Source organism: Elgaria multicarinata, chromosome 3 (genome assembly GCF_023053635.1).
Source record: "Elgaria multicarinata webbii isolate HBS135686 ecotype San Diego chromosome 3, rElgMul1.1.pri, whole genome shotgun sequence".
Classification (NCBI taxonomy): Eukaryota; Metazoa; Chordata; class Lepidosauria; order Squamata; family Anguidae; genus Elgaria; species Elgaria multicarinata.
The window spans coordinates 167,053,617-167,070,414 of NC_086173.1; the positions used below are offsets into that span (position 1 = coordinate 167,053,617).

The 16,798-nt window shown below is 47.3% G+C and overlaps 1 protein-coding gene across 1 annotated transcript in view; it reads left to right on the forward strand.

Annotated features, from left to right (window-relative positions):
- The first annotated feature begins 385 nt into the window (after positions 1 to 385).
- The window catches only part of LOC134395758 (vomeronasal type-2 receptor 26-like), a 36,232-nt gene continuing 19,819 nt past the window's right edge, over positions 386 to 16,798 (forward strand). Inside the window, exon 1 of the mRNA XM_063121921.1 lies at positions 386 to 420. Coding sequence (XP_062977991.1) covers positions 386 to 420 — 35 coding nt within the window. The remainder of the gene's footprint in view (positions 421 to 16,798) is intronic.

Below are 16,798 nucleotides of genomic sequence, written 5' to 3' on the forward strand. Positions count from 1 at the left end.
TCCTACACTCTAACTTCTGTTCTTTAATCAGTTACTTATTTCCCTTATTCCATGACTGCTAAGTTTGCTCAGGAATGTTTGTTGAGGAACTTTATTAAAATACCTTTTAGAAGTCCAAGTAAACTATGGGCCTTCCTAGACGAGGGTTTAGCCCGGGCTCCTTGCTGTACGTGCAGACGACGCACAGGGGATCCCGGGTCAGGGCGGGCTAAATCCTCCCTTGACCCAGGATAACCGGATCCGCTTGTGGCCCTAAAGGTCTATCTAGTTCCGTGGCTTTTCCCGGCTGCTCGCTTACTTGCAAGTAGCCGGGAGAAGCCGCACGCTGGGCACAGTGCTCCATAGAGCTCCATCACGAATGGCATAGTCGGAGGGGGCATCGGACATGGTGAGCGAGCGAGCAAGTGGGGGAGTGGACAGGTGCGGGGGGGACATGGCAAGCGGGGGGGGGGGTTGGACATGGCGAGCAGGGTGGTGGATGAGCCAGTGAAGGGGCAAGTGAGTGGACGGGCGAGCGAACGAGGGGGGGCATCAGACATTGTGGGGGGGAAATCGGGGGCAGGGGGGAGCAGGGAACCATTTTTTTAAAAAAAGACTTACCTTATCGTTGGTGCGCTCCTGTGCATATGGCCCCTTTAAGTTTTTTTTAAAAATGGCCGACTCGATGGGGCTTTCCATAACCCTAACCCCGTCGCGTCTCTCGTGTAGATAGGGGCGACGGCCCTCGCTAGCTGCAGCGCGGCCTTGATCCTTCTCCTCACCTGGTTAACAGGTAGGTCTAGCAAGGCCCTATGTCCAACGGATCACCCCGTCTACATATCTGTTGACGTTCTCAAAGAATTCTAAATGACTGGTGAGACAGGAGTTATCTTTTTGGAAGACATGTTGATTCTTTTTGAAGACTTGTCCTTCTATATGCTTACTAATTTTGTCTTCCAACTAAGGGCCCATATGTACTTGCCCAGACCCTAAGGTCATCCTCAGGGGTCCTTCTCCACAAGCCCCTGCCAAAGGAAGTGAGGCAGGTGGCTACCAGGAGGAGGGCCTTCTCTGCTGTGGCACCCCGGCTGTGGAATGAGCTCCCTAAGGATGTTCGCTTGGCACCTACGTTACATGCTTTTAGACGCCAGGTGAAGACCTTTTTATTCTCCCAGTATTTTAACAGTCCATAAATTAATTTTAACTTTGCTGTTTTAAATTTGTATTTTAAATTTTTATTTTTGCATTGCTGCTGTTTTTATCTTGGTGGTGCTTTTATATTGTATTTTATATTATGGTTTTATACTGTTGTTTTTGTTGGGGTGAATTTTCTCCACAGAGGATGGAAATGACTTTAAAGAGTTAAAAGTCCTTGGCAGTTTTTTTCTGGACAGTAGCAGGTGTTCAAACCGGAGCCTGGCAGAAATGGTCTCCCAGAGAGCAGGACACGGAATAACGGGCTGAAGTTAAAGGAAGGCAGATTCCAGCTGGACATCAGGAAAAACTTCCTGACTGTTAGAGCAGTACGACAATGGAACCAGTGACCTAGGGAGGTTGTGGGCTCTCCCACACTAGAGGCCTTCAAGAGACAGCTGGACAACCATCTGTCAGGGATGCTTTCGGGTGGATTCCTGCATTGAGCAGGGGGTTGGACTCGATGGCCTTGTGGGCCCCTTCCAACTCTGCTATTCTATGATTCTATGTGCAAGACTTGTAGCAGAGACAATTGGCTAATTGAGCCAAAAAGGGAAAAAGTATTTAAGATGTCCCTGTTTAAAGGCATCTTGGTTGTCATTGTTGCTGTCGTTGGTGAAGTGTGCTGTATGTCGTGTATTATGGATGACCATACGTGTAATGAAAGTTTGCTCGGTAAAATACCTTTACTGAACGTTTGTGAGTATTGATTTTTCCTCAGTAAGTCTCACAAACAGCAGCTTAGTGAGCCAGTTATCGTGCGTGCAACACGCTCTGCAATCTCCAGTTCCACATACTTTGAGTTGTCTTAATTTTGTAAACCGCCCAGAGAGCTTCAGCTATTGGGTGGTATAGAAATGCAATAAATAAATAAATAATTTACCTGGAAGAGATGTCTTAAACTATTCAGCTAGTAATTTCTGAGATCCCCTCTGGATCCCTTTTTAAAAATGGGTGTTACATTGGCCACCCTCCAGTCCTCTGGTACAAAAGCTGAGCTTAGGGACATGTTGCATATTTTGATGAGAAGTTCAGCCATTTAATATCTGGATTCTTGGAGAAGTTTAAGATGGATAGCATCCAAGCCTGGTGATTTATTTGCTTTGAATTTGTCAATAAGGTTGAGAACTTCATCTTGGGACACCCTTCTTTCAAACTATCCTTGCACCCAGCTGCAATGAAGAGAGTAACTTTCATCGCATAAAGACAGGTTGCCTTATCATTCACTTCTCTTCCTTGTTGAAATAGTCTTTCCTCGATCTCATTGCAATGGCAATGACAGTTAAGGGACATTAATTCTCCCAGTACTCTTCAGGAGGTGGCTTCAGAGAGGGATTGGTGCTGATAAAAACTGTATGCCTTTCAACACGTCGGGGAGAAATCCATGAAAATAACTCTCCAGTTCTCATATCAAGGAACTCTGCCTGACCATTTATTATTATTTATTTATTTAGAGTATTTTTATCCTGCACCTCAGCCAAAAAGGCTCCCGGAGCGGCTTACAATGATCAGTAAAGAAGACAGTCCCTGCCCTGAGGCTTGCATTCTAAAAAAGACTTGACACACAAGGAAAAGGGGATGGGGAGGGAAGAGGGAGAAAATAGAAAGAAATTAAGGAGACTGTCCAGGCTAGTGGGGAAGCCCTGCTCCATCCTCTCATCTCCCAATGGAGGGGCAGATCAACAGCTCCTTCTTCTTCCCCACAGGATGAAGATGACAGTTAGCCCTGTGCCGGGAAGTGGGGCGTGTCCAACTGAAGCAGGCTTTGACGGTCTCTGTAATTGGGCTGTCAAGGGGAGCAGAGATGGAAAACTACACCATTTTGTGTGCACTTTTGTGTAGCTCAAGGATGGAGAAGATTTGGCTTCCCCAGATGCTCTTGGTCTGCATCTCCCATCAGCTCCCAGCATTGCCTATGTTGGCCGGGGCTAATGGAAGTTGCAGTCCAACAATATCTGCATGGCCATCTGGTCCCCATCCTGGTATATCTCTTAAATACGTTTGTTGATCTAGGCTCTTTAGTTCATGTTCCTTCAAACAATGAAGGACGAAGCTCATTCCCCCCGCCCCACACAACCAATGTCAGAAGTTGGAGTCTCCTCACAAAGATGTTTTTCTCTAGCTCGGCAGCTGCACTTTGGCATTTCCCGTTAAACTACCCTTAAGAAAGAGCCGCCTTCCCTCCACCCTGCGTCTTATCACTGGCTTTAAAAGCACAGACAGACTTCCTTGTTTTGGCTGAACCTTTACAAAGAAACTCTAATTATCCAACCATATGTGATTCGACTGAACTAGATTTTGCCTTCATGATAATGAAGCTCCCAATTCTCTATCAAAAGACGTAACAACAGCAAAGCAGGGAAAGTTATCAACCAGGGAAGACCAGTGGTCCGGAAAATATGGGTGGTCTACAGGGCATGGGGACAATTGGAGTGCAAGTTGGTTAGCCTGAAGTTGGAATGACTTACGGGTTAGTCAGGGGACGAGGGGGCACGGAGAAGTTTTCTGATCTTATGAAGTAATTCAGCTCTGAAGATACGATTGCAGTAATGAGGTAGTCTCCTGGCCGGGAGTAATGTGATGCTCCCTTTCGATTTCTTGGGCATTCGTGCCTCTCCATCTGACAGATTTCATGAGGCAGCAGCAATAGCAGCAACAGAAGCAGTGTCATTCTGGGCTTCACTGTTACACTGGCGTTGGGAGTGCTCTGCCCAGCTCCCTAGCCAATTTTTCAGAAGAAGCCAGAAAACACTCGCAAGGCAAGGGCTGTGGTATCTTTCAAATGCAAGGCCTTCTGAGCCCAAGGGGGTTGGTGATTCTCTTAAACTGTACTAGAAGCCTGGTCTTCCCAACCTGCACAGGATCTCAGCCCAAGCTTTTGTTTGGACAGGAGCTTTTCGGTCGCAACCATTTCAGGCACAGTGAAGAAGTTGCACCATGTCACCCTCAATTCTGTTGTTTAGGTCAGCGGTCTCAAAGGAAATCTATAGTAAAAAGAAATACTTTGAGCTTTGATAAAAAACAGACCGAATCATAATGTTTTTGATCATTCTCGGGGGAAGCATCGCATGTGCAACTGCTTGGATTCTCTGCGACCCATGCAGAGCTGGAGAAAAACATGTTTGCAAGGAGTCACAGATGAGGCTCCATCTTCTTGACACGGTCAGAAGGTGTGCTCGTGCTAACTGTTCTTAGAGAAACATGAACTCAAGAGCCTGGATCAAGAAAAGCTTTTAAAAATGTATCCTGAGGGAGTGGGGGGGGACATTGCTCATCAGCCTTTGCCAGTCTAGCCAATGTTGAGGACTGATGGGGATGTAGTCCAGGAACATCTTGAGGGCCAAACCCTCCCCTTCCCCAAAATGGACTTCCTTTGAAAACGGTCCGGAAACTTCAGCTGGTACAAAACAGGGCAGCCCACCTACTAACAGGGACTGGTCGGCGAGACCACATCACGCCAGTCCTTCTGCAACTTCATTGGCTGCCAGTTCAGGTCCAGGCCCAATTCAAAATGCTTGTACTAACATTCAAAGCCCTAAATGGCTTGGGGCAGGTTATTAGAAGGAACGCCTTCTCCCATATGTGCCTGCCCGGACCTTAAGATCATCCACAGGGGCCCTTCTCCATGAGCCCCTGCCAAAGGAAGTGAGGCAGGTGGCTACTAGGAGGAGGGCCTTCGCTGCTGTGGCATCCCGGCTGTGGAAGGAGCTCCCCAGAGAGGTTTGCTTGGCGCCTACAGTGTACTCCTTTCGTCGCCAGCTGAAGACCTTTTTATTTTCTCAGCATTTTAACACTTAATTTAACTTAAATTTAAACTTTGCTGTTTTAATTCTATATTTTAACCTATATCAATTTTTGCTGCGTGGTTTTAATCCTGGTTGTGCTTTTTATATTGTATTTTGTATTCATGTTTTTAAATTGTTGGTTGTTGTTATGCTTTTCATGGTTTTAATAGCCAATAGCTTCGGCTATTGGGGGGTATAAAAATGTAATAAATAAATAAATAAATAAATAAATAAATAAATAAATAAAGGCTTGTTGCAATCACATTGTACTAGCAGCTCTTAGCATGTTTCAACTTCTGGTTAATCAATGAGAAACTACCGCAATGCTAGACCATGACATTGCCTTCCTTTTATCCAAATATCTCCTGAATTTACACTGCCTGAGGGCCTTGCTAGATGAGGCCTTAGCACGCTGTGAGGCCCGGTTTCCCTGCTGTGTGTCCAGATGACGCACAGGGGAATCCGGGGTCAGGCCACACTGAAACCTCCCTTAACGCGCCATAAGTGAAGTCGCTTATGGTGCGCCTTTTCCGCAGCCCCGGCCTGAGGCCGGGGCTGCGGAACGTCTAGCAAGGTCCGTGGCCTTTTGCAGCTACTCGCTTACTCGCGAGTAGCCGGGAAAAGCCATGGAAAAGCCATCGGGCCAGGGGGGGTCCTGGGGGGGGAAGGCCGGACCCGGCAGGAGAGGGGGGGAGAAGGCCGGGCACCGGGATGGCATCAAAAAGAGGGAGACGGGAGGCACAGACATCGGGGAGAGCGGGGGGGGCTTAATTTTTTTTTTAAAGGCGCTTACCTTGTCCGGCGGCTTCAGGGTACACATGGCCCCTTTAAAATAAAAGCAAAAATGGCCGACGCTACAGGGCTTCCGTAGTCCCTGCGTGTCGGCCGTCTAGGAGGCGGGGCGGCGCGCACTAAAGTTAGCGCGCCGTCGCCCTGCCTCCCTGCTGGCTTATTCGGCTGGGTCTAGCAAGGCCCTCAGTGTGCAGGGAACAGAAATGCCTATCAGGGACCCAAGGAAAACTGCCCAAAGAAACCTCAGAAAGAGCCTGGATAAATAAAAGTTTTTTAAAATGTATCCCGAGGGAATGGGGGGAACATCGCTTATCAAAGTTCCTGACTGTTAGAGCAGTACAACAGTGGAACCAGTTATCTAGGGCGGTTGTTGGCTCTCCCACACGGAGTGGAGATGGTCCCTTCTGCACATGGAGCACAAGCCTAGCAGCAAGGTGGCTCTCCTTCCTGGACCTTCTTAGCAGTTCCAAGTGGACGGCTCTTGACACACCAGGAACGCGACACAGTCTAGCGATAAAGAGAAGGAGCATCAGCGAAAAGGCCTTAGATGTATTTGTGATTAAGGAAATGAATCACAGAACTTCAAAAGGATGCAATGGGATCTCTCATCCTGATTACCCGTATGGCTTTTATAAGAGTCCTTTTTAATGTGGCACTGCATGTCAGTGAAGCCTCTTTGGTGTCTTGGTTTGTTTCAACATATTAAGCCCAAGTTTCTGTATATATGAGAGCCAGTGAGGTGTAGTAGCTAAAGTGTTGGACTGGGAGTCGGGAGATCCGGGTTCTTGTCCCTACTCAGCCATGGAAATCCCACTGGGTGACTTTGAGCCAGTCACAAACTCTAAGCGCAACCCACCTCACAGGGTTGTTGTTGTGAGGATAAAATGGAGAGGAGGAGGATTATGTACGCCACCTTGGGTTAGTTGGAGGAAAAAAGGCAGGATATAAATCCAATAATAAATTTTAAAAAATAAGTAGTTACAAAGTAGTATACAAAACACACCAATGAAGAGCTGCATCTAATCACTTCCTATATTTCTTACCCTTCTTTCAAGACCGCAGTCTTCCCAAGATAAAGTGAATCACTTTTAAAACAGCCAGGATGCTCTCTCTGGAACCTAAAAACCTATCTCACCCTGTACTCCAAGAATATGATTGGCGGAGGTGCGGTCCAGATGACAACATCTTCCACTTGTATCAGTCTACCTGTGATTCCTGCAAGGGTGGGGGTTGTATTAAGATATTTATTAATTGTAGGATGACACGGCCACACCCTCACACCCTTACCTGGGTCCATCATCGCAGGCTTCAATTGAGGCCCCAGCTTGAAGCCGGAAGAAGCCTCGGCCTTCACTTCCGGCTTCAACCAGGGCCTCAATTGAAGCCCGCGACAGACCGCGACAGATGCAGGTAAGCCTCCCTCCTCCCTGCCCCCTTACCTGGCTCTGCTGTCACCATTGCCACATGGATGGCGCTGCCGGTGGTGCCAGGTAGGCTAACCCCCCACCCCCTTACCTGCATCTGTTGTGGGCTTCAATTGAGGCCCTAGCTTGGAGGCGGAAGAGGCCTTGGCCTTCACTTCCAGCTTCAACTGGGAGCCTCAATTGAAGCCCACGATGGATGCAGGTAAGCCTCCCTCCACCCTGCTCCCTTACCTGGTTCTGCTGCCACCATCGCTGCATGGATGGCAGCGGCAGCAGCTGTGCCAGATGAGTCCCCATTCCCCCCCCCCACTTACTTGCATCCGGAGCTCCGGATTGAGGTGATCCACTTCGCGTCCACCTTTTCTGGAAGCGAATCATGCCACCTCGCTACTGCTTCTTTGAACTGAAGAGAAGCGGAGCACAGCCCTAGCAGAAATGTCTCAGGCAGTTGGGACAATTGTGCCTGATCCCCCCCTCCACAGTAGAGTACATACAGCCCATGGTATAACCCAGAGCTGAGAGCCATGAAAGAACAAGAGATGGCTCCTAGGGCTGTGCTCCACTTCTCCTCGGACCGGAGAAGCAGAAGCGGATCGGGGGGGCTTCACCTCCCCTTAAGGCAGAGGCAAAGAGGATCGAGGGAGCATCAGAGCAGTGGAGCATTGCAGATCGGATCGAGGTGAAGGCGGATCCTTTGCCTCGATCCGGAGCTCCACAAAAAAGGTAAGGGGGGTTTACTTGGCCCTGCCGCTGTCACTGCTGCCTATGCGGCAACGGCAGCACAGCCAGGTAAGGGGGAGGGGGGTCTTACCTGCATCCGTCTGCGGTCCCGCGGCTGCTTCAACTGAGCCCGAGGACTTGGCCTGGTCTTCCTGTTTGAGTCCTTGGGCTCAGTTGAAGCAGCCACGGGTCCGCGGACGGACGCAGCTAAGGGGGAGGGGGGTTTACCTGGCCCTGCCGCTGCCGCCCGTGTGGCGATGGTGGCAGAGCCAGGTAAGGAAGAGGGGGGTCCTGCGTCCGTCATGGTCCATCACCACCTCCACTAGAGCCTGCGGCTCAACCAGGAAGTGTAGGCCACAAGCACAAATGTAAGTGAGAAAAAAGAAGAAGTCCCCAGCCCCGAAGAGCTCTGTGCCCTATGCCTGGTTCCCGGCTCCTCATGTTTACTCACAAGGAGCCGGGACAAAACTGGGATGGCTGCCAACACCTCTCACGGTCTCAGGATGATCCTGAGACTGTGGGGGAAATCGAGCTAAAATCAGTTCCGGTAACCCCAGGGAAATGGAGGGATCACCTGGCTAAATGTGTCTAATCAAAAGTTATTTATATATTTATTGCATTTTCATACTGCCCAATAGCCCAAACTATTCATTGAACTGGGCAGCACTTGCTCCACAGGGAGCAAGTGGGCTGGGGGAAGCCATTGGGCTGAATCTGCGCTGAGGGGCAAAGCATTGCAAAAGGGTAAGTGAGTTGAAACAGTGCTTGGTTTTCCCTCAGCTCAGCCTGAACTTTGGGATAGAATCATTGAATAGAAGTGTTGGAAGGGACCTACAAGGCCATCGAGTCCAACCCCCTCCTCAATGCAGGAATCCATCCTAAAGCATCCCTGACAGATGGTTGTCCAGCTGCCTCTTGAAGGCCTCTAGGGTGGGAGAGCCCACAACCTCCCTAGGTAACTGGTTCCATTGTCCTACTGCTCTAACAGTCAGGAAGTTTTTCCTGATGTCCAGCTGGAATCTGGCTTCCTGTAAGTTGAGCCCGTTATTCTGTGTCCTGCACTCTGGGAGGATCAAGAAGAGATCCTGGCCCTCCTCTGTGTGTCAACCTTTTAAGTACTTGAGGAGTGCTATTATGTCTCCCCTCAATCTTCTCTTCTCCAGGCTAAACATGCCCAGTTCTTTCAGAGACTTCTTTTGAAATCTCCCGTCTGCTCTGAGAAGGGCCCGGTAAACACGTCAATTCGGAAATAATTCCCATTGACTCCCACTGTTCCATGCCTTTGCAGCTGCAGAAATGTGGGGATATAGGGGCATCACATGAAAATGTCAGGGCTGAGGGACTCCTGAATTCTCCTCCTACATTCCAGAGGAGGGCTTCGTTGGAACCTGCAAAACACACAAGCCTTGCGACGCTAATGTATATAAGTGAGAAGTGTAAATGGGCAAAGTAGTGTTCACTGCCACAACACCCACCCTAATGTTAGTGTAGAGAAACTTGTGACAATTATACACACAAAAAAATCAAAATTTTAAAAAGCCAGCCATCTGGCTGGCCAGTAGCAAACCGTGTTAACAACAACAACAGCTTGCAATGAGTGAAGATACAGTCAGAAAAGATATTTGAGGGAAGGGGAGAATGTAACACACGGAGTATAGCAAAAGCTTCAAAGTACAGAAAAACCTACAAAAGTAGGAGTGAGTGAAGTTAATTTCAGATACATTGAATCTCTCACTTGTTCTTTATTTCAGTGATTTTAACATTAAGATGTTATGTAGAACAGATTTGTCTTAAATGTGTGCTGTAAAATCAGACATGTGACCAACGCTATGTTTGGTTGGACACGCCCTTTTTGGTTTCCAAAATATGGTCACCCTACCATATGAAAAAGAGGACAGGGCTCCTATATATTTAACAGCTGTATTGAAAAGGAAATTTCAGCAGGTGTCCTTTGTATATATGGAGAACCTGGACCGGATCTACACTATTGCTTTAAAGCACTTTATAACAGTTTTATAGTGCTTTAAAGCAGTTAAAGCGCTTTATAACTGTTATAAAGTAGGGGTGTGCACGGACCCCCCGATCCGCTTCTCTTCTAGATCCGCAATTTGCAGATCGGGCCGCTTCACTCCGCCCTGCTCCGCCTATAGTCCGCTCCGCTCCATTGCGGAGCTCCGGATCCGGATCGGGGCTCCGCTTTTCCCCCCATAGGCTTGCATTGAAATACAAAAAAGTATACAACTTTTTTTCTGTGAAAGTTAGAAACCTCATGTTTGGCACCATGACACCTCATGGGAGTATACACATGCATGCAAAGACTCAAGCCAATCCCATCATCCCCTGATTTTTGGGGAATTTATGAAAATCGGACACCCCATTTGCAGACATGGGTTGTTCTACGACATTTTGACAGATAAAAAAAAATGAAGTGGGCACCCCCACAGATGCCATCTAGAGCCACATTCATGCTGAGACTCAAGCCAATCCCATCATCCCCTGACTTTTGGCGGGGCTCTAACCTTTTAACTCACCCCAATTCACACCCCTTTCGATATCTCCGTCAATTTTCATGTTAGAAACCTCAAACTCACCATCATGATAGATTATCCAGGGATACACATGCATCTCAAGACTCAAGCCAATCCCATCATCTCCTGATTTTGGGGGAATTTATGAAAATCGGACACCCCATTTGCAGATATGGGCTGTTCTCCGGCGTTTTGACAGATAAAAAAAATTGAGTTTATGAAAATCGGACACCCCAGTATCTCAGGGATTTAAAGCTGCAGACAGCTCAATGGGGCCATTTCAAAGGAAATCCCAACATGCCATGAATTGGGGAGTAGAGATAAACCTAAATATGAATCTTCTTCCACACTTGAAAAATTGATTTGGAACTTCAAAAAGTCTAAGTGAGCGCAGGAAGGACTTCTCCCCTGAGTCAAAGCAACACACACACAAACCATCCCTGCGAGGCGTGCAGGGGAGTTGGGAGGGAAGGCAGGCAGGCAGCAGACATTTCTGGGGGCATAAGGAAGTGAGCCAAGGATAGTTTCAAAGCCACTAATGCATATAAAATCAATGGAATAAATAAATAAACAAACAAAGGAGGGGTGGAATTAAAAGCAGCAGTGTTGCTGAATAAACAACAAGAAGAATTTTTAAAAAAAGGCTATATCTGTCTTTTACCAGTAAGAGGGGAGTGGACGTGCCCAGAGGGAGGGGGAATCATGCCAATTTGACTGTCCCTGTCTAGGGACCAGTCTTTAAGAAGCAAACTTTCACTTCAACTCATGACACGCATTCTCTCCACAGTTTAACCTTTGAAGGGCTCTGATGGCTCTCCAAGGTCAGGAGTGTGCACTGGGCATGTCCACATGCCCTAGGGGAGCTCATCCCCTTGCACCACATCTATTCAGTTGTTCCCCAAGGTTATGGTGGGTTAGCAATGCTGTGTTTCCTATCTGTTATATTTGCTTAGTATATGATTTCAGGTTGTGTTTGTGCATTTGGTGGGGCTACTGTTTTAAAAAAAAACACTGGGAAAAGTTCGTTCAGAGTAGAAACAGAAGTTTCCCAGGATCCCAAATTACCCATTTCGCCTATCCCCTCCTCCAACTTTGGGATCATGTGATCATAAACAGGAGTTGACTCTGCCCCTCAGCACTTCGAAAAAGGTTCCTTTTCCCGCTGTTTTACCCGATTTTTCAAAAAAATATAGCAAGCGAACCGCAGCATGCAGAGAGCTGAGAGTAGGCTCAAAATGACCCCCAGCCATGACTCTCTAAGCACAAGAAGTTTCAGAAAGATAGCTTAAAAAACAACACAGTTATCCCCTATTCTTTTCCGCAATGCAATCCTATGGGCGAAATTTTTCAAAATGGCGATCGGATCGCGCCGCGAAAAGAGAAGCACTCCGTGTATGGGTGCTTCTCTTCGCCGTGCTTCTACGGGTCTCCAGTCCGCTTTTACTTCGCCTCTGGTCAAGGCAGAGCAGGCCAATTCGCTTCTGATTCTCCGCTTCTAATTGGAGCGGAGCACATCCCTATTATAAAGTGCTTTAAAGCAGTAGTGTAGATCTGGCTCTGGTGAAATTTCCTCTTCATCACAACAGTTAAAGCTGCAGTTGCCCTGCCCTCTTTTAAATCTGGTCACTCTAGTATAGCTCATGCACCTTTTACTGTGGTGATGAAGAGGGAATTGCACCAGGTTCTCCATATATACAAAGGACGCCTGCTGAAATTCCCTTTTCTATGCAACTGTTAAAGATACAGGAGCCCTGTCCTCCTTTTCATAGGGTCATCCTACTCATTGGTAATTGTTGGCTTGGGACTATGGCCCAAAGGAATGGTTGGCCTGCACCAGGGATATCGTGGGTGCCAGACAGTTCGGGAGTTTGGTGGACTCTCCCGCATCTGACCCAAGGCTTGCTGGGCCCCAGTCCATTCGCAGGCCTGCTTGTTGAGTTCCCCATGGCTCCATGTCTGCCTCACAACTGTCCACCATCATGTGGAGCTTCCATTGTGCACAACAATGGTGGCTCCAGAAAATGTGTATTTCCCATGATGTGTGAATCATGGGACCCCATAGCAGTGTAGGAAATATGCAATTTCCAGAGAATACATTGTTGTGCACAATGTGGGATCCGGATGAGGACGGGCAGCCTTGCAACATTCTCAGATACTTGCTGGGCTAGAAAGAAGTTCATATAGCGCTGCGAGCCAGGAAAAGCAGTGGCAGAGTCTTGACAGGTGTCCAAAAGAGCTGGACACCTGTAAGACCATCTAACCCTAGCCTGGACACAATGTCTGGGTGTCTCATAGAGGACACTCTTCTGGTTGTGTCAGTTGATGATACGTGGTTTACTAGGGGTGGCACAAACCTTGCACTGAGACCCGTAAACTCCATTCCTTCTCATTCACTGTCATCTGGGATAAAAGAATTCACAGGTTAAAGAGTCTTGTGCAAAGCCACTAGTTTTTGGCTGGAGAATATTTTGGGGGATCTTAAAAGAGGCAGTCCCCCGGGCATGGAGATATATTAAAAGGGAATCCCAAGACTTTTGGGGGGCAGGGGGTCACACAGGTTCATATAAATCCTAGTTCCTTATTATGGCTGACTATTCAATTCTGTTTCTAACTTTCCTGAGAATAAGGAATTAGGAAATGATTAAACCAATTTTAGCCGTATCTTTCATACTGCCCCCAATTGCATTGCTGTTGCTGATACAGATGGGGCCCAGCTGTAGCTTCAGACCCAAAGGGAATGATAGAAAATCTCACTTGGGTAGAGTTATCTCCAACCGCCCCTATTTTGCCCCACCCAGTTTCCCTAAAACTCCGCCAAGACTTTCAGTGGCACAGGGGTCATTTATGCATCCACTTTGCACTAACTTCCCCAGGTTCCAGTCAACATAATATTATCTCAAACTGCTCTTGACGTGGACATTTATGTTGCTGTACTCAAAAACAGTCTTCAGGGAACTTGCTTTGAGCTTTGGCAAGAAGGAGAATAAATCACTATGATCTTGATAGTTCTTATGGGGAAAAACAGCATTTCCGCAACTTGAACACGATGGTTTTCCACCTGCACTTTCATGGATGGAGGAAAACATGTTTGTACAAACTTACAGAAGCCACTCCATATTCTGGTTAGGGATCAGCAAATGGGCAATTGAGTTTGGACGGACCTTAACAATAGAAACTCTACCATAAGAGACAAGGCCAAAATGGCCCTTTAGGCCATTTTTATTATGAAAAGAGGAATCTTCCTTCCACTGAGTCACAATGAGGAGCAGACTTAAACCAATGTTATAGGTTAGGAGAAGCAGCAGCTGTTCAAAATCTAAGGTTGAGAAATGTTGCTGAAATTGGATACTAGTTACCAGCTTCCTATTTGTGCACAATACTTGTGCAAAATAAAAAAAATGAGCTCAGTCAACTTAATAAGTCAAAAAGTTTCAATGGCCCCAAGGACTCTCCCATATCAGACATCTCTGTGATCAGGAGGCCATCTGCAACAAAATAAGCAACAATTCCATGTATTCCAAACTAGGGCTGTGTACAGACCCCCTGAACCGCTTCGTGGCCCGATCTGGAATTTCCGGATCGGGCCTGAACCACTTCAGGTTGATCCGACCCTCCCCTGCTCCACTCCATGGAGCAAGATCCGGAGGGCCGGATAGAGATTCCCCTCCTTCCCCATTTACTTGCCTTCACAGCAGATGGTAGAGGCAGGTAAGTGGGGAAGGGGGGACAAAATGGGTTCTCAAATAGCCCCCCTGCCCCCTTACCTGGCCCCACCGCCATTGCCACATGGACTGCGGTGGCACCAGGTAAGCCCCCCCTTACCTGTGTCTGTCGCAGTCTGGCGCCGGCTTCAACTGAGGCCCAGGCTTCAAGCCAGAAGAGGCCAGAGGCAGGTAAGCCCCCCTCCCTCCTGCCCCCTTACTGGCTCCGCCACTGTTGCTGCATGGACTGCAGTGGAGATGACATGGGTCGGTCTCACCAAACATGCAAGTGTAGTTGAAAAGGGGGCCAGGTCACCCGACCCCTGTTTTCAACTGAGTGGCTGATGGGCAGGCTAGTCGCCTGAGGAAATAAGCTTGATTCCTGCACGTTCATGCACAGATCCATGGAGGGAGAATCTCCATGTGAAAATAAAGAGGCCTTATTTAATCCCAAACTCTGGTGTCTGTGTGTTTATTTCTGTGACTTCCTTCTCTGCTCGCAAATGATCATAGAATAGTGGAGTTGGAAGAGGCCTATAAGGCCATCGAGTCCAACCCCCTGCTCAATGCAGGAATCCACCCTAAAGCATCCCTGACAGATGGTTGTCCAGCTGCCTCTTGAAGGCCTCTAGTGTGGGAGAGCCCAAAACCTCCATAGGTAACTGGTTCCATACACTCATATGATGCTTTCAAATTGTATCTTAAATGGAAAGGAGAGAATAAGGAATTGGGGACCATTCCTGTTAGCCTATCACACAAGTTTAGACATTCCTGCCGAGTCTGCTAGTGAGGTACCAGCCCCAATTCAGGCCTTAGCTAGACCTGACGTTTATACTGGGATCATCCCGGGTTCATCCCTGCCTGATCCTGGGATCCCCTTTGTGTCATTTACATGAACAGGGATGACCCCGGGACAATCCCAGGATAAACCTTAGGTCTAGCTAAGGCCTCAATGTGAGGTACCTGGCCAAATTGTCCTCATAGGTGGGGAAACAAGATTCATGACTGCTATAAAGGTTTATATTTCATTTTCATTTTCATTGACCATCTTTCAGATACAAGACATTGTTGATGAATTTATTTCTTCATCACATTTACTGGTAGGGTCTATAAGCTTAATTTTAACTTTGCTGTTTTAAATTTGAATTTGAATTTTGTATTTCTGCACCGCTGCTGATTTTATCCTGGTTGTGCTTTTATATTGTATTTTTTTATCATGCTTTTATACTGTTTGTTTTATACTTTGAATGGTTTTAATTTCTGTGAACCGCTCAGAAAGCTTCGGCTATTGGGCGGCATAAAAATGCAATAAATAAATAAATAAATAAATAAATAAATAAATAAATAAATTAAAATAATTCCATAAGAGGGTTTGCAACAATTTATGTAATTTACATTAATACATCATATTTAGAGTATGCCCCCCAACTCCGTTCAACTTCTCCCTGTTTATATTTTCCTGTCTCAGCAGAAACTTTGATATTTTCCTACAAATAAATTTGTGTAATTTTTTTTTTTTTTGGGGGGGGGGGAGTTAATTTAAAAAAAAAAAAACCTAAGTGTCCATGGACTGCATTGGTCCATTGCAGGTTCTGCAGGTCAGATTCTCAGGAGTCCCAACATGTTTTACTCCATGAAAATGTTCTCCATAATCCGTAGAACAGAATCATATCATGAATCCAAAAGAGAGAATAAACACAGGATGTTACAAAGGGCAGCACACACACACACACACACACACACACACACACCACACAACACACAACACACACACATGCACAACACACAACACACACACACACCTCATACACACCACACCACAAACACCAGACAGACACATCACACAACACACACAACACCACACACACAACACCACACACACAACACCACACACACAGACCTCATACACACCACACCACAAACACCACACACACCACACACACACATCTGGCCCTCACAGATGCAGTCAGGCACCTCAGGAGCAAACGTGGACCATTGCTGAGCACTTGTGAACAAGTATTTGGCATCCGAACCCTTTGTGCTAAAGCCAGCAGGGGTAAATGTTAGGGATGTGCTCCGCTCCGATTAGGAGCATAGAAGCAGTAGCGGATTGGCCTGCTCCGCCTTACCCAGAGGCGGAGTAGGAGCGGACCGCGGACCCCCTAGAAGCAAGGCGAAGAGAAGCGACCATTTTTCGGAGCTCCGAGTTCAGGCGGAGCGCTCCGGTCGCCATCTTGAAAACATTTCGCCATAGGATTGCATTGCGGCAAATAATCGCGCATAACTAGGTTGTTTTTGAAGCTATCGTTCTGGAAATTCTTGTGCACAGAGAGTCGTGGATGGGGGTCATTTTGAGACCACTCTCAACTTTCTGCATCGTACGGGTCGCGGGCTATATTTTTGTGAAAATCGGGTCAACCGCGCGGCTCAAACTGCGTTTTCGGCTTTTCACCCATAGGATTGCATTGAGGGAAAGAATCGGGGATAACTGGGGGGGGGGTTAAGCTATCGTTCTGGAAATTCTTGTGCACAGAGAGTCATGGATGGGGGTCATTTTGAGATCACTCTCAACTTTCTGCATCGTACGGGTCGCGGGCTATATTTTTGTGAAAATCGGGTCAACCGCGCGGCTCAAACTGCGTTTTCGGCTTTTCGCCCATAGGATTGCATTGAGG